The sequence below is a fragment of the Hylaeus volcanicus genome, chromosome 8 (genome assembly GCF_026283585.1).
Source record: "Hylaeus volcanicus isolate JK05 chromosome 8, UHH_iyHylVolc1.0_haploid, whole genome shotgun sequence".
Lineage (NCBI taxonomy): Eukaryota > Metazoa > Arthropoda > Insecta > Hymenoptera > Colletidae > Hylaeus > Hylaeus volcanicus.
The window spans coordinates 17,961,246-17,980,007 of NC_071983.1; the positions used below are offsets into that span (position 1 = coordinate 17,961,246).

The following is an 18,762-nucleotide window of genomic DNA, read 5'->3' on the forward strand; positions in this document are numbered from 1 at the left end:
ATTGCAGCGATAAAACGAAAACCACAATTGTTGAAATTGATATCTGTATGTATTTAACAGGAAAAAACGTAGAAGAATGTAAAGTATATTTAACGAAGAAAAATTTAAAGCGTACTTTGTAAATGAAAATTGTGATGAAATGCTATTGCATCAGTAAAGTATAGTTGAATAATTGGAATTCATAAAACAAGAAATTTAATATTGCCATCGCGTAATGTATGTACATGTACATATATTGCCTGAGAATTTATTAAAAACTCATCAATTGTTGTTTTTTTAAATTTCGTTTTCTTTCTAGTGTAATCAACGAATGCTTCAATTTACAATTTCTTATAATCCCTGAGACTGTTTCATTAACGGATATCGGGTAAATTTTGAAAACAATTGGCAAAATATGTGCTAAGCACTATAAACTAGTTTGAAGACATCAATCTCTAGAATAGTATACATATACATAGTTCCACTAATTACCCGTCGCTAGTGACCAAGCAATAGATGCGACGTAAACTAACACAATTTAAGAAAAAAATATTCGTTAGAAATATTATATACATATGCGGTACTGGCTTACAATGCAGTTTGCATATTATTGCTTACGCTAAAGAAAATATTACTCATGAATGGAAAATATTATCTAAATTTTCGTGATGTCAAGATTGTTTGTTTCGTGCATCAAAAGATTACCTTGAATAATATTTCTCATCATGGGTCCACCACGTTAATTTCAACTAGCTTTGTCAGTCCTTCGATTTATATACATATTTTAGGTGTTATATCGTCATTATATTACTGTTCATTCGATAAAGCTTAAAAGTTAGTCTCAAAAATATCATCACCATTTTGCAGCATCAACATTCACGACAGTATTTAATAATAACAAAAATTACATACCATCGAGTCTAATGACACTGGACAACGACGAATCCGTTATTTGATTGGGACTGGGTTCTGCGCTAGGTAACGGTCTCTGTCGCGAATTTTGAATATTTTCAACTAAAAATTAAACACAAATGTCAGCAGTGTGTAATACTATTGCTATATACACTAACATTTTTACATAAGTAATGTGTATACTGCGAGATCTGTTAGCGATATAATCAAAAAGGAGATTCTTCGTGAAACAATAAGTCGAAAGTGCACAATAAAGTTTGCGAAAGTAGGAATTAATATCGTAAATCTCGTTATAGATCTTGTCTTGATACCTCATTTTTAGAAGTATCACGAATATGGGGTTACTTTGAACTTCTTTGGGATAAGTTCGCAAATGAATCTATATGATACTTAAGTTTCATGAGAATTTAGTATTACATAAGATGTCGAAAATGACTTCGTGTTGCTGTATGAAGAACTATCGCCTGGAAACTACATTTTCGTAGAATTTATACAAGAAATTTAATGCCTTAAGTAATACAGTGTAGCCTTCGTCGAATCCAGGACCTATTCCGCTCATTTAATAAATGTTTAATTCATCGAAGAAAGCATACTGGAACTCCGTGGTAGTGGAATATAATACTTCTTCTGGTCGCTAAAGGTGTAGATTATGAGACGAGAAATTCATCGCGTAAAATGTTTAGTCACCACGCTAATTTTGTTGCTTACGAAATAAAGGAATCAATTTTGTAATTTTCTTATTGTGTTAGAGTGAAACCGTGTTGTAGAGTAGTCAAGATACAGTAACGTTTCCATAAATGCACAAACATCTCCACCATAAATGCACAGAAACCATCCCACCCCTGAGGGGTATACCCCTTGGAGGGTCAAGGAGTTCGATCACCGAGCAGTGTAATATGACACTGATGTTTATATTGATAATATTCTGTGATGTTTGAGCGAAAACACCAGACCATGTCGATGAGACAATTTAATGCAACGGTGAAACTTTTCTATTATTAACTTTTTTGTTGTAAAAGATTTAACATCATATTCCTGACATTTTTCTGATTAAAATGAGAACAAACACGACGTAATTCGCAATATACAGGGTGTCCCAAAACTCGCGTAGTAACCGGAAATGGAGGGTAGCTGAGACAATTCTGAACAACAATTTCCTTTGCAAAAATGTCGGATGGGGCTTCGTTTAGGAAATATTAACAGAAAACCCCGACTAATCAGAGAGCGCGTATACCGTTGGAGCGGCCGTGGTAGCAAAGGCTACTCGCTAGGCGGCCGCGTCAATGTCCTTCGATGGCTTCGATGCACGTCGAGTCACTAGTTCGCGTACAAGCGCGGCCGCCAGTGCATAGCCTTCGCTACCACGGCCGCTACAACGGTATACGCGCGCTCTGATTGGTCGGGGTTTTCTATTAATATCTCCTAAACGAAGCCCCATCCGACATTTTTGAAAAGGAAATTGTTGTTCTGAATTGTCTCAGCTATCCTCCATTTCCGGCTCCTACGCGAGTTTTGGGACACCCTGTATTTACTTGTAACAACTTATTATGTATCATCATTATTTCTGTTAAGGGAGTATTTTATTCTAGATCCAATTTTCTGGTCTTTTTGATCATTTTTTGAGAAAAAAAAAGTATAAGTTTCTCAACGTCGGCGTTTTATACACATATTTGTTTAAGTTAACGATAACTTAAAATAATCTTATTTTACGTTTCAATTTATAAAGATTGGGGTACCTCTGATTGTGACAAGAACTCTTGTCAACCTGACAATGAAATGTTCTCATATGAAATATATCTGGGAACGCTGAAAAGAGCTGGTTGTATTATCGTCCTTGAAAGTTCTAATATTATACAGTTAGTTAAAAAATTAGTTGCTGTAATTTTCAAAATAATGCTAATTTTCGGAAAAAATATAAATTTCGTTAATTTACAGCAAAGCTCTATCTCTAATGGTTTTCAAGAAATTCAACAAAGTATGTTCTGCACCTCCAGCTTTGGGGGCTGTTTTTAACCCTAATTAAAGTGAATATTAGCAACTACAAAAAAATATATGTCAAATGAATTTATGAAAACAACCTGACTTATAATTTAATACTTAATTTTTGTAATGAATTCACTCACCTAAGAATGTCATTTTCAATCCTTCTAGTAGAACACTAACTAAAAAAGATGAATGGTAAATATCGTCCAAATTACATCGTGTTTAGTCTCATTTTAATCGGAAAAATGTCAGAAATATGATGGTAAAAATTTTACAACAAAAAAGTTAATAATAAAAAAGTTTCACGGTTCCATTACATTGGCTGACCGACAAAACCTGGTGTTTTCCCTCCGTCCTCTTCTTTATTTGCTGTCCTTCTCTATATTTGAAGCTCGTCGGCAAACATCAGAAAATGTACGAACTTTACGATAAACGCACAAGTTCAGTCCCGAGTTTGTGCATTTATGGAGACTTTACTGTATTTATCACATTCCCCATTACGAGTTAGGGGAATGCATACAGAGTAGGGAAAATGTATTGAAACGCCTAGAAATCTCGCGAGTTTAGTAATAAAACAAAATAACAAAGATCACACCTTAGATAACTTTCAACGTGGAATCCAATAGTTACCTCGGATTTGACCTTGAATCTCGTTTTCAAGGTCAACTTGTTTTCTCTTAATGGTAACCCCTATTTTTGATGCCGAAATCGAAAAGAACGGATAATTGTACGTTAGGATGTATACTCAGGTCTAGGGTTAACGTGATTCCTAATCAGGGTTTGAATAATAATCAATTACAATTTTTTAATTAAATAATTGATTTAAACAAATTTAATTCAATCAACATAATTAATAAATATTTTGAATAAATGTAATTAAAAATTATTTAATCTTCGATTAAATTTGTTCATATCAATCGTCAATTCAATAGCTTTCAATTAATTCTGCTTAAAGTAATCGTGAATTAAATGGCTTTGAATTAATTCTGTTTTAAGCAATCGTCAATTAAATGGCTTTGAATTAATTCTGCTTAAAGTAATTGTCAATTAAATATCTTCGATTAAATTTGCTTATATCAATCGTCAATTAAATATCTTCGAATTAATTTGCTCATATCAATCGTCAATTAAACGACTTTCGATTAATTCTGCTTAATTCAATTTTAATGAAATAATTTTTAATTCCATTGTTTGTAATGAATTGTCAATTGAAGACGGAAATTAATTTTAAAAGTAATTAATTACTCGCAACCCTGGCCCTAATCTTATTTTTAGCGTAACCCAGGAACAACCCAGACCCCAAAAATAGGGGTTCCCATTGAAAGAAAACAAGTTGTCCTTGAAATGACCTTGAAAATGTGATTCAAGGTCAAATCCAAGGTCGCCATTATATTCCTCGTTGAAAGTTATTTAAAGTATGACCTTTGAAGTTTGTTTTATCATTAGACTCGCGTTTCTAAGGGTTTCCATACTTTTTCCCCACTCTGTATTAGATCAGCGGTGAATTTGACAAATATTCCAGAATTTATCACATTCACTATATCATCTCTATTTCGAAAGTCAACTTATTATTTTGTTTCCCGTTCCTATTTCTAATTCAACAGATGCTGCAATATAAAATTGGGTTTTAAATGATTATAATCTACATTTAATATTGGACTCATAAGGCCGTTATGACTATAAGCGAAGGGAACGATCGTTGCGTTGAAGGAAGTTGAGTTGAAGTCTTGTTTCCTATAATGATGTAGAAAGACGGGCATTTCAATTTTAAACACGATTTTTCTTTGTTAGCATTTTTATTTAGACTTAGTATACCTTATAACCGATTTACCTCAACGCTCACCATTTCAAAAAGTGATACATATCGGCAACTCGACGAGATGATCCACGTAAGAAACGTCCCATTATATTTATTCACATGCACTGTTTCATATGAAACATGTAACTTTTAACGAATTTTATATTTTACTTCTATAAAGCGACAAACGTGTGGCAAAGTTACCGACGACAGCGTCGGTATCTACACTTTAACACTCTGTGCGGAACTATACAAATTCTGATGTAAAATCTGACTGAGAGCACAGCTAGAAAAGAATCTAAAAACGTCTCAAATCAGGATGTAATAATTCATTTGTTTACAACCAAAATGTACATTCAATGCCACAATTTTTTTCTTATGTATTTTGGTCTACTAAACTCGAAAATCGCAAGAAAAAATTTTTCTATGGACAGATTTTTTTTATATGAATTTTGAATCATTTTTCGACTTTTTTCTGATATACCTTCACATTTTAGCCCATATCTCGAGTTAGAAACATCCTATTGAGTCGCGCAAGATGCCATATAAAAAAAGGTAGTCGATTTTCCAAAAATTGTTTTTCACATTGTTTTCCAATCGGTTCAATAGTTTAAGTGTCACGGGCCAAAAAATATGAGAAATTTCGATTTTTTCGGCTAAAATCGAACACAAAAATTTCTTTCATCGCCATGAAAAAATAGAAATTGTCAAATTATGTCTAATTTCTTATTGTCTACGTATAGATCGCACTTTTACGAAGAAAACAAGTTTTGTTGAAGAAAATCTATGAATAAATACTGAAGTTAGGAACAATTGAGTAAAGATACAAAAATTCCAATTGATTATAATCAATTGTGCCTACTTTGCAATTCTATGGTAATCTTTTCTAACGTAGCTGCAGACAGACGTAAATAGAGTAGTAATTGTCCACATCTATCTATAACATTGCCTCTATCTAACTCTGACTTGCCGGGTTCTAAATTCTAGCGCGCGTTATAACATTGGACGGCATGGCAGCGAGAACACAATCCATTCAAATCCGTCTACAGGTTGCTGCGCAAATTTAGCGTTTGTGCAACGCTGCGTTTGATTCTTACACAAACTCAGCGCTCTTACTTTACAATTCTGTGCCAATCGGGGTTGCGAATAATTAATTACTTTTAAAATTAATTTCCGTCTTTAATTGACAATTAATTACAAGCAATGTAATTAAAAATTATTTAATTAAAATTTAATTGAGCAGAATTAATCGAAAGTCGTTTAATTGACGATTGATATGAGCAAATTTAATCGAAGATATTTAATTGACGATTGATATAAGCAAATTTAATCGAAGATATTTAATTGAGAATTACCTTAAGCAGAATTAATTCAAAGCCATTTAATTGACGATTAGTTTATATCTTCAATGTTAAAAGACATTTATATACAATTTAATTAATTGTATAAGTAACACATATAAGGTTATTAGATGTGTTACGTGCCGATATTTTCATTTTTATTTTTCTTGATTTCGTCGGCATGAATGTGTTCGAGATGGTTTACCATCCCGAATTCGTTCTAATCGAACACAAACCTAGCCTTTGACGGTAGTTCATTAAATTCATTTTTGAACAAAGTTTCACATTCCTTCCTTGAAATCAACGTCGTCACGCCATTTTCACCCTGCTGGCAGCGCCGCACCTTGTATAAAGTTTTGTAAATATGTTCAATTTGTTAATATTTTAATAGGTTTAGTATTGTAAATATGTTCAATTTGTTAATGTTTTAATAGGTTTAGTATTGTAAATATGTTAAATGCGTTGCTTGTTACGAATGAAAGGCGTTAAATCATGTAATGTAACAGTGGCGTATACATGTATAATTGTTGGAAAGATAAGCACACCGAATATTACCATCGCGTTCAAATATCACGGTTACAGATATTATTGGAAGAAGGACATGTAAATATCGCGCATTTAGGTTAAACCTTTATTTTGCTATTTCTTCTTCATGTACGCTCCGAATACCGAAGCCGTAACTCGAATAGCAGCGTGGTTCGTCCGCGCGCACGTTGTCGCTAGGACGAATCGAGCGGTTTGGTGGGCGCGAGGCGCGAGACGCGGTACAACTCGTAAACACCAAATTCTTGCGTGAACCGAGTCGCGAAATCTCGAAGACTTTTTCTATAAACTGGCGACGATCACGTGGTTCTAAGATCCTTTGTCTCCAAAGCTTCTAGAACGTTCCACCGAGTTTACGTGGTCGAGCAAGACACGAGCCTTCTCACTTCTCATCGTACAGTCGCACGAAGCGCGATATTAGTCCGAGCGAGCTAAATTGAGCATAGTTGTATTACCGTGAACTTAGTAGTATTATACGAAGTGAGTGGTAGGCAAAGACTCTAGTTCCTCGTAAAACAACTCGTTTTATTCAATTCTTTTATTAATTTAATTTATTTAAATACTTTGATATTAAATCTTTTTTTTTTGTAAATATAATTTAGCGTTAATTATAACTGTAAAACGTGTGCGTGTGTTTTTCCTTCAACCACAGGGCGACCAGAACAACTCAGAACATCGAGACCAGCGTTTTTCTCGATTTGTATTGTAAAGGTATTTAGTGGTGAGTTGATTTTCTTCCAATCAATATTTTTGTATAAATGATTATGAATTTATTTTGTTGTGGCCACTCGGAATATCAATAAATGATATTTCATTTCCGGGGAATCCCTAATTGATGTTCTCGGGTGGTATTTCCATTGATCTTTCATATAATATTATTCCGACAATTTTTATTGTATTTCTTTATCATATGAAATCACTGTTGTTGAAATCTGGGATATTAATAAATGATATAATTCATTCCGGGGTAACCCTAGTTGATATCCCAGAAACGAATATATATATATTTTCATTGTATTCTTCTATACAGTTTATGTTCAATTTTATATGAATTAACTGAAAGAATGAAAGAGTGTGATCTATTATAAATATGTAAATTTCAAGGTCTAATCATTGGTTATTAAAATACACATCAGACAATGATATTTTAATAGTAAAATAGCTTTCAATATTTAATTTAAATTCACCGTTGAATCCGCTCGCATCCTAACCGTCCACCCTATTAAATACGAAAGAGAAATTCACATACGAGCCAGGGCCCGTACGGGACTGCTGTGACAAAGACCTGACCTTGCCTATCGGCAAGTAAAATATATATAATAATAATATTTAGAAATTATTTAAGCTGTGACGCAGGAATCTGTGTCCCACGTCACAGATGGATGCCAGATATATCCGGCGCTCGTACAGAAAGGGTTATCCCGGTAATGCCAAATTAGCTGAACTGCTTTATGCTTTTAGTATATTACTTTAACTTATACCTATGGTATATGTTTGTTTTATTTTGTCGTCATTGAATAAGAATACATATTTGTTCTTATTTACGTTATAAATTACTTATTCATAGAATTACCTCAACAAATACATTATTATATATACAAGCAACTCATTGTGATGAGGTTAATAGTATTTTGTATATTGCATTTGTCGCTACAAATTGGTTTATATATATGTTTATTTATATGTGTTACTCATATTTATAATTAATTGAAGTTTATATAAATGTCTTTTAACATTGAAGATATAAACAAATCGTCAATTAAATAGCTTGAATTAATTCTGCTTAATGTAATCGTGAATTAAATGGCTTTGAATTAATTCTGCTCATATCAATCGTCAATTAAACGACTTTCGATTAACTCTGCTTAATTCAATTTTAATTAAATAATTTTTAATTACATTTATTCAAAATATTTATTAATTAAGTTGATTGAATTAAATTTGTTTAAATCAATTATTTAATTAAAAAATTGTAATTGATTATTATTCACACCCCGGTGCCAATCCTTTTGGTCTTATAGGCAAGAGCTGGACATCCACCAGACTGTACCGTCTGCCTTTACTTGTGTTGTCTCCTGGCTCTAGATCATAATAATGTGAACAAAAAAGCGAATTAAAAAATTGGAGATTATTACCGATGTAATCCTTCTTTCATCGCGACATTCACGTTCTACCAGAACGGTGGGAAATAGTGCGATGAAAAATATTGTACGATTTGTACCTTGTTTGCATGCCTCTGATAATATACTACAGTTAACACCTTCCGTGCCAAGCCGTTTTTGCCTGACTTGTCGATCAGACAATTTGATGTTTTGACTAAAGATTCATATAGTATCACACAATATTTCATTACATCATCAGTCCATACGTAGTTAGCTTGTTTAGAACAGTTATCACATCGTCTACCACTTGTGCATCATTCTTTTGGTGCAAATATATTTTACAGAATTAAATTTGTTATAAAATATATGTTTTCAGTGAATTTCCAGAATTTTTCCGAGCCCTTCCAGACCATAGGTTCTTTAATTAAAGAAATATGTCTGCGTCTACCACTAGTGGTACACGTGACACGGAACGGGTTAATGATAACTGCAGTCAGAGATCGAACGGTTCTCACGCTGTGATCGAAATTTCCTTTCGTCTTTCAAATTGGATCGTTATAATCTCCAGATTAAGGTGATTCGTGATTGGGCGCTGTTGTTTACTCGGCACTGAACCGAACCTTCTCACGTGAGCATATTACCCGTCGATCCGTGTAGTCGGTAATTTATCGAATTGAGTTTACCAGTTATCGATTTCACAGTGGTGCTTGGATGATATCGAGTCCATACGAAACTTACAGGATGAAAAATTATGTAGTGTAAACTCAGTCAAGAACTTTGAATATAAGGTTTCAGACCAATCGAAGACTTTATTCGCGAACATGTACCGAACTGTTTTAATACATTCGCGACCGCTGACGTCAGTTCACGTCACTTCAAATTCTATTCCTGATTATGACAAAATTATGAAAATCTAATATTATTTAAAATTAATATTATTAACTTTCCGATTTATAGGGAAGTTATTGTATATGCCCCTAAAATGAAAAATTGATTTTTTAGCAGATCTCCATGTTTCAAGGTCATTGGAATCATTTTAGCCTATTTTTAAGAAATTGTTCGTGCGCGCGTGTGCGTGTGCCCGCGTATGTATGCGCGTGTGCGTGTGCGTGTGCGCGCGTATGTATGTACGTATGTAAACAAATTTTCCGTTAACGTTTTGTAAAAAAACTAATAGCGAGATCAAAATGATCGATGATGCAATCAATGTGTATCAATCTAACTTAGAGGTGATTAGATTTTGTTCTAATTCGGTCCAATAGTTTTTTAGTTTTTTTAAGAAAACTTAACTCAATAACGCAATCTAGATGGGAGAATATAAATTTATGCGCGAATAACTAAACGGAAATAATATATATACATATATTACATATATTATACTACATATTACATATAATATATTACATATATTACTATTATTACATTTGTATCCATATGTATAACACATGTATATATGTATACATAAGGGTGCTCCAAAAGTATGGAAACAGTCAAATATTTCCAAAATGGAACATTGGTGAGAAAAATGGTTTAGAAAAATGTTTTAGGGTTTCAAAAATTCTATTGAATGATCGTGTCCGTTTGACCTTCAAAGGACCGGTCAAAGTCACGTCAAGGTCAACATAATTTTTGTAATGGAAACCTCATTTTTTATCATGCACTGTGAAAACTGGCTATGAGACCTTTTCAAAACACTAGTTTCAAACATTTTTTTTATTTGTGATAGATGCCGCTGTAATCGGAAATCGGAAATTTCCTTGTGTGGCTCGTAAAGGGTCGTACACAAAATAAACATGAATAGCTATATGAATTAATCGAGCAAGAACAATTCTACTCGCGAGCTCGCGAAGCAACAAGGACCAGCTAGTTTACCTTTTTATTTTATACACTACATATTTACAACATTGATATTTGAAGACATATTTTGTAATTTTTATCTCCGTCCTAACGATGCAAATTTACGATGTCCAGCTTCAGAATTCTATTATTTTCGTCAGTACTCGGTATTCGAAACGTAAAATATCTGCCAGTCGCGAATGTGTTAAAAAAGACTTTGTTTAAAAAAGACCCTGACCAATTAGATACAGACACGTACATATTATTGATACGTTTATGAGTAATACGCTCCTGAGCAATAAGCAGTAAAGGGAATAATGCGCGATGACCGAAGTTTTTTGAAAATTTTCCCCATATTACTCAAAGTATAAGATACCACTTGTTACTCTTGATCGGTAGTGCCAATTATGCCGGTAATGCCAAATATACTGACCTGTTTTATGTTTTTATTATATTATTTTAACATATACCTATGTTTTATATTTCTTTTATTTTGTCGTCATTAAATATGAATAAAAATTTGTTCTTATATGGGTTGCAGATTATTTACCAAGGTTTTGCATACAAAACCTTGAGAAGCACATTACTGTATATACAGGCAACTCATTTTGATGAGGTTAATGGTATTTAATATATTGCATTTAGTTAAATTTAACATGTTACTTCAAAATTTTTGATTTTTTTTGTCATTATTGGGTTACGGAGAGGCACAAGTTAGATACTTGCCACGAGCGCTTCACATCTTCGTTATGGCACTGCCAATATTAATATAAACGAAATTTTTTAATTTTCTCAGAATGCGTGTCGAATAACATAGCATTGTCGATATTCGCAAACGTAAGAACAAGTGAAAGTTGCATTGTATAGAAAAAAATATGTTTTATGAAATTTTATTCTGCACTTTCGATTAATTTTTTTTTATGAAGTAACGCTCATCGTCGTTTGTACCATCTTTTTCAACCTAGAATATGGCGGTCCTCTCTAAATAAATATGTGACCTTTGGAAGCCGAGTCATCCTGTGTATCGGTATTTTCGCTTTCCTGGCGCACTGTGTATACCTTACCGCAGTACCAATAGCAGTTAAGAAAGCATTACGTTGAAATCTGTTTACTTACCTTCTTCGATTGTAGGAGCTAGCGTCGTTGTTGATGTTCTCGATTCCGTAGTTGGCGTTGGAATATCTGCAAGATACATAATTACAAGTGAAACGTTGCTTACTTCCTCTTCAAATGAGACGTTATTTGGTTCCATTTCTTTAATCAATATATTATAACTGATATTAAAATACGTCCCGATATATACGGTGGCACGAATGAAAGGTAACGGTAACGATGGAAGAAAACCTGTAAATGTAAATAAATATATTGTACTTATTCACTATTGTATGTAGAATACTATAGATATCCAGAAGATCCGATCGTTTCCATGCAATTGGTCGGTGTATCGTCTCAAACGATGATTTACATTCTTAAACCCTCTCCTCACCTTTCAACCCAACCTTTCGATGAAAATAAACTTCACCTTTAACTAATTTCTTAGAACAGGTTTTTAACTTTTGGAACAAGTATTAAATGATCGCATCTAATGCAGGCTAACGCTTTCAAGCATGCGATATTGCAATAAGTCCGATGGTCTCTTATTTTTGTCCGTACATATTTTCGTATTCAGGAAATTCTTTGAACGTTTTCAGGTTGATTATCTTTCTTATGTTTTATTCATGAAAAGTTAGTAAGCGCATGTATGTAATGCTATGCACTCATACATCGGAGATTCAAACATCGTGTTCAAGAAGCCGATCTCTAAGCTTTGATAGGTTCCGTCAGGAAAACGAGACATAAAACTGCTAAAGTAGTAACGGATTTTTTAAATTCCTCTTGATATTAAAAATATACAGATTTCTTTTTGTTCTGTCATTCGGGAACTCCACGAAATACAGATGCAAATATTACAATATTGGCATGAAATTGTATAAGTCGTCACAGACGTGTGTCTGACTTACAAGAGAATACCGGTGAGTGTTACACCCCGATTTTGATGAAACTTTATACAATTGTTTGTGGGATCTTCCAATGAATTACATCATCTTCAGTTCGTGCCACTTTTGCGTTTCAAGGGAGAAACTATTAGGTTGTCCGGAAAGTTCATGCCTATTTTTAAGAAAAATTCAAAGGCATATTTGAATTTTGATGTGTATTTATTGAATTATGTATGTACCATTTTGTTCCACAATCTTTCCACCTCTTAAGAAATGTACACATTTTATTTGTTTTCAGCCATTCCGATATATTCAGACCTGTATCGCCTACCAAAAATTGGCATGGACTTTCCAGACAGCTCAATACCTCTTTTGTCCGAACCACCTCGTTTACTTATGCGTTTATAACTCGAAAATGATAAGGGATATCGAAAAATTGTTCTAATGAACATTGCACTGTTTTTAGAGGCTCATAAACCAGTATCAAAAAATTTCAGAAAAAAACTATTTTTCTTAAAAAGTACCCTCCCATCTCCTTGACATTTTTAAAAATTTTGATTTATTTCTAGATCAATGTTACGTATGCACACCCGTTCTTTTCGAAGCACGCGTTCATTTATTTTATCTACCCCTTGGAATGTGGATTCTTACCGAAGTGGATCCTGCAGCTGTACCATACTTTTCTCAGAATCATCTTTTAACTCGCGTTGCGTGGGTAACCCTTTATCTAAATTTTCCCTAAAGCCCCACAGATGTTCACCTCTGAGTAACGAAAATCTCAACCGCCAAATTTCCATATATGGGAATCACTGACGTATCCCCACCAATATCTAGGGGTATATAAACCCATGATTTTCGTTACCCGGGGGATTAGTACGAAAGAGTTACTTGGTGAAGTCACGTCGATCGTCTTCAGAGTTGCGCTTCAGTGAGATCAGGCTTCAGATCCCTTTCGATCAACATTAACCATATAGATCCGCGAGGACGGTACAAAATCTATTACGACATAGAAGCATTCTCGACCCCCGCATCGCCAGTGCGTTAACACCGCGCAACAATTAGGTAATTAAATTCATACACTAACCGCGACAACATGACACTGTACAATTGCATTATTAGAATTATTCAGTTTTGAATATATAATCATTTGTTAACCTTAAAAGGTCTGTTAAATCGTTATTAAACCTTCACCATTGGAATAAGCAATCCTAACCAGTGTAACGACCCCACAACATAATAACTTTACCGCTCGAGTTATTATTTGTTTAGAATTAATAGTTGCGAGGCTTTATCCACGACGCGTATTATATTCCAACGATACGATTCAATCCTTACCTAACCTTCCCAACGGTTACCCTTTACCGGAAGATACCAATTCCCAGCAGCTATCTGACTTCGCGTCAGAGTCGTCTGCGATGTCTACTCCATTCTCAATCTTTGGATCCATTGAAATAAACAGGACTAATCGTATCTTCTTCGATTCTTGAATTCAACCCACTCGCAGGGTTCACACGCGCGTCGCTATCGCCCTGGCTCGTAACAGTAAATATCCGCCCAAAGTATCGAAACTAACGAATTTCATCACAAACCTTACTTTTTCCGTTGCAATATCGACTACTAGAGCGACAATTGTACAATATTACATCATTTGTCATTATGGTAACTTTAAAGTAATACACACCGTTGGTTTCAGAATAAAAAAATGTTTTTATTGAACTAGAAATAAATCAAAATTTTTAAAAATTTCAAGGAGATTGGAGGGTACTTTTTGAGGAAAAAAGTTTTTTCTGAAATTTTTTGATACTGGTTTATAGGCCTCTAAAAATAGTGCAATGTTTATTTGAACATTTTTTCGACTTCTCTGATCACTTTCGAATTATAAGCGTATAAGTAAACGGGGCGGATCAGACAAAAGGGTTGTTTCTCTCTTGAAACAACCTTTCCAGAAAATTAGTCCCCAGGAGTGACACGAACTGAAGATGGTGTGATTCGGTGTGTAATTTCTAAGTGTACAAAGTTTCTTCAAAATCGGGGTGTAACACTCACTGGTGTTTCCTTTTTAGACCTATACACGTATAGTATAGAATATACGAATAAATCGCGTAGTCTCATATTTTTTATTTAGATATTGTGAAAAAATTGTTTATTTACTTCGTAACGTCATTTGTTTCACGTTATAATAAACTTGTCATTTTTAAAAAAAATGTAGACGCTACCGTATTGATTAATACTTCTTTGCTGCAAAATCTGGGTATAAACGACGATTTAATTAAAGTTGTATTTTCAGTATGAAATGGACACGGAGGAAAATATTTTTTCGTTTAATCTCAATTTTAGTGTATATATATATACACGTGTTACTATAACTGTAGCGTTGTTTCAGGCACCAGGTGCTCCTGCGTCAATTCGTTTATTAAAAACATCCCGTGGATCCCATACAACTCGGTCTTTTTATTGAAAGAATGGTATCGATTGCAGTGACCATTTTGAGCATCATGACTCGTATCTGCTGGTACTGTATTGTCGTCTCACTATGCTACATACATACTATCTAGTTCTATTTACCATACAGGATCGATACAGATGTCTAGTTGTTATTTACAATTCTAGTATTATAATCTGATTTTCCTTTTCTGAAAACGCCCTTTTGTTTATATGTTGGGTATCGAGTATAAGTCAATAATATTGTTGGGTAATTGTCGAACGAAAAGGTGCGAGCGCCATTTGGAAAATGTGAACACATGTCGGTCGTGGGATTGGCGTGCGGAAGAAAAGGTACTGCGGGCAATAAAATCCGATTCATCTAACAGACCACTGACTTGCTTATTTTTACGATTACCTAGTGGACCCTTTTAAGTTATTAACATTGTGGCGACCGTGGAGGGCGGTGAATCTAGTCACTAGACTCTGGTGGTAGTCAGAGAAAAAAAAAATTGAGGTTAGAAAACCTCGAAAAGTGAGGAAAGTAAGTGCTGAAAGATGGAGGTCGTTAAGAGGACGAGAAGGATTAATAGAATGAATTTTACGAAGGCGCATACTGCCTTCGTAACAACAATGGAGGATGGAGGGTCTACACAAGAAGAAAAAATAGTTGCTTTCCAACTCTTGAAAGTGAAGATGACGGAGCTGAACGAAGCACACGTGGCGTTTAATAACGCGTTATTTCACTCCGACCTAGACGACGAGGCAATCGCAGAGAAGTTGGAAACGGATGACGCGTATAAGAAAAATTTCTTGACGGCCAAATTGAAAACGACTGGCCTTCTAGGCGCAACAGAGCAGCACTACAGGACTCCTGCCGAGATCGAGAGAAAGACATTGAATCTTCCAAAGATTGAGCTGCCCAAATTCAACGGTAGTGTCACGGAGTGGCTCCCCTTTTGGAGCCAATTCAAGAAAATCCACGACGATCAGGCGATTGGTAAAGGAGATAAGTTCCAATACCTTCTACAAGCTACAGTTGCGGGGTCAAGAGCCAGCGAACTAGTGAATAGTTTTCCGCCTATGGAAGAAAATTATGAATAGGCAGTTACAAGCCTGAAGAATCGTTTTGGTCGAGACGACATAGTAATAGAATATCCCCATAAAAAACTTCAAAAAAGTAAAAAAATTACGCCAAGTACATGAAAAAGTGGAGGACTTAAAGAGTAATCATAGAAAAACAGAAGATCCTTCTAAAAAAATTGAAGAAAGTAGAAAAAGATGTGAAATCGAAATGAGCAGCCAGTACATGAAAGTCCTTTCCAATAAAGTGCAAAGGCGACAATGTGTAGCACAATGTAAAATTCGATGGTTTTCAACTATGCGCAGCTAAAATGCTGTGTTCAACAGTGCGGACGTTCAGATCCTAATGACAATTCATATAAAGTGACTGCTCCGCAGTTTGGCGGTGAAATTAAGAAGCTAAATAGCATATCATCCATAATCTGAGACTGTTTAAAAATTTGCCTAGATGTACGCGGCCTGAAAGTCAAATGTTTGGCGTGGCCAGGCAAGGTCAAGGTTTTGATGTTTTGAGGTTTTGATGCGTTTTAAACTGACAAATTATGTGAAAGTCTGTGAGAGAAAAAGTGTGGGTATTGATGATCTAAGAATGCTTTGCCTGGCCACGCCAAGCATTTGACTTCCAGGCCACGGACATCTAGGCAAATGTTTAAACAGTCTCAGTTTGTGGTTGATACACAATTTAGCTTCTTCATTTCACCGCCAAAGTGTGGAGCAGTCACTTTACATGAATTGTCATTAGGATCTGAACGTCCGCACTGTTGAACACAGCATTTTAGCTGCGCATAGTTGAAAACCACCGAATTTTACATTGTGCTACACATTGTCGCCTTTGCACTTTATTGGAAAGGACTTTCATGTACTGGCTGCTCATTTCGATTTCACATCTTTTTCTACTTTCTTCAATTTTTTTAGGGGGATCTTCTATTTTTCTATAATAACTCCTTGAGTCCTCCACTTTTTCATGTACTTGGCGTAATTTTTTTATTTTTTTGAAGTTTTTTATGGGGATCTCACTTCTTTTTACAAAGATAATTTGTATAATGAATGACTTCAAATAATAGAAAATGGGAGATCAGTTTGAATCCTTTAAGGTTTCAAAAGTACGCGGAACGCATTGCAGGAAGTCTCAATGCAAGAAATTTATTAAAGAAAAAATGTAATCACTTTATCAGTAACATTTAAATGCAACAAGACTTTCTGTCATGTGTCGTGCGTACTTTTGAGGATTTAAAGAACTAAATCTGACTTTTCTTTTTCTATATTATTGTAATACAATAAATTATCTATTACAAATAGTGGATCTCTGTTCGTTTTCTCATTATTTAAATTTCTTGCAACAAAACTTTCTGCCATGCATTATGTGTACTTTTGAAAATTCTAAGGACTGAATTTGATATTGCAATACGATAAATTGTGCGTTACAAATAGTGGATTTCTTTTTTCATTTCTCGATTTATCTTTAACATTCGAATTTTTTGCAACAAGACTTTCTGCCACGCGTTCTGCGTATTTCTGAACTTTATTCTAATACAATAAATTATGCGTTACAAATAATGGATGTCTTTTTTCATTTCTCGCTTCATCTTTAACATTTAAATTTCTTGCAGTGAGACATCCTGCCATGCGTTCTGTATACTTTTGGAAACTTAAAAGACTGAAGCTGGACTCTTTCCTATATCTAGCTTCAGACACATTATGTCTTTTATATTTCCAAAGTACACACAACGCATCGCAAAATGTCTTGTTGCTAGAAATTGAAATGTTAAACATGAAATGAGAAATAAAGAAAGAGATCCAGTATGTGTAACACACAATTTATTGTATTAGAATAAAATTCACAAGTATGCACAACGCGTGGCAGAAAATCTTGTTGTAACAAATTTAAATGTTAATAAATAAAGTGGGAAAATGTACAAAGAGATCTATTATTGGTAATGCACAATTTATTGTATTATAATTCCAGTTTCAGTCCTTTGAGTTTTCAAAAGTACGCACAATGCATGTCAGAAAGTCTTGTTGCAAGAAACCAAATGTCACAAATCCAAACTGACAGTTACAGGTTAGAAATGAACGGGCGGCATAAGTGGCAGCCATATTACAATTCCGATCGACGAGCCTTGCCGATTGATTCCGAGAGTCGACGAATCGACGAACGGCCTTAGCTCCTATTGGCTAAATGTTGACGAAAAATTCCTTGTCAAGGGAAAACAAAAAATGCTGCAGTTTTTGACACATTCATGATATGATATTAGGATATCTTTGTTGTTCGTGGACCGACTTTATTGATTTTGGTTTTATTAGAAAGCTTACATGCGATTTACATGAGAAAAATGCCTTTAGATTTAGAAAATACAGCAGGCGTGACGAGATATTAATGACAGAAGTTTCGGGTTAGGTTGGAATCGCGTTTTCTCGAGTAAAAGATACGCGGTAGCGCCAGCACCAGGCATATACGGGGACGCTATTTTTTCATGTACTTGGCGTCGAGACGCTACCGCGTCTCTAGATTATGTGCGTGAACTACTAGTGCTTGCGCTGCAAAACGCCGTTAAAGGAAACAAAAGACCATCGCTCGCAAGCCTATATGATAAGTTAGAGTCCTACATTCGAGCGCTTGAGTCGCTAGGAGTCGCGACGGACAAGTGTACTGCGCTGTTGTATCCACTGGTGGAGTCGTCTTTCCCGGAAGAGGTGCTACGAGCGTGGCAACGTAACGGACAGCGAGAAGCAGCAAACGTGAAAGATGAAAGAGAGACCGAGGATCGGCTAACAAGGATTCTGAGGTT

General features: G+C 34.8%; 1 protein-coding gene and 1 long non-coding RNA gene across 2 annotated transcripts in view; one reads left to right on the forward strand and one right to left on the reverse strand.

The window, feature by feature from the left end:
* LOC128881346 (neurotrimin-like) overlaps positions 1-18,762 on the reverse strand; it is a 280,218-nt gene that overhangs the window by 8,181 nt on the left and 253,275 nt on the right. Inside the window, exons 8-9 of the mRNA XM_054132296.1 lie at positions 11,610-11,675; positions 892-993 (exon numbers count right to left, since the gene is read on the reverse strand). Coding sequence (XP_053988271.1) covers positions 892-993; positions 11,610-11,675 — 168 coding nt within the window. The remainder of the gene's footprint in view (positions 1-891; positions 994-11,609; positions 11,676-18,762) is intronic.
* Positions 6,303-18,762, forward strand: part of LOC128881348 (uncharacterized) — a 53,450-nt gene continuing 40,990 nt past the window's right edge. Inside the window, exons 1-3 of the long non-coding RNA XR_008458046.1 lie at positions 6,303-6,403; positions 6,447-7,035; positions 7,208-7,276. This is a non-coding gene — a long non-coding RNA (uncharacterized LOC128881348). The remainder of the gene's footprint in view (positions 6,404-6,446; positions 7,036-7,207; positions 7,277-18,762) is intronic.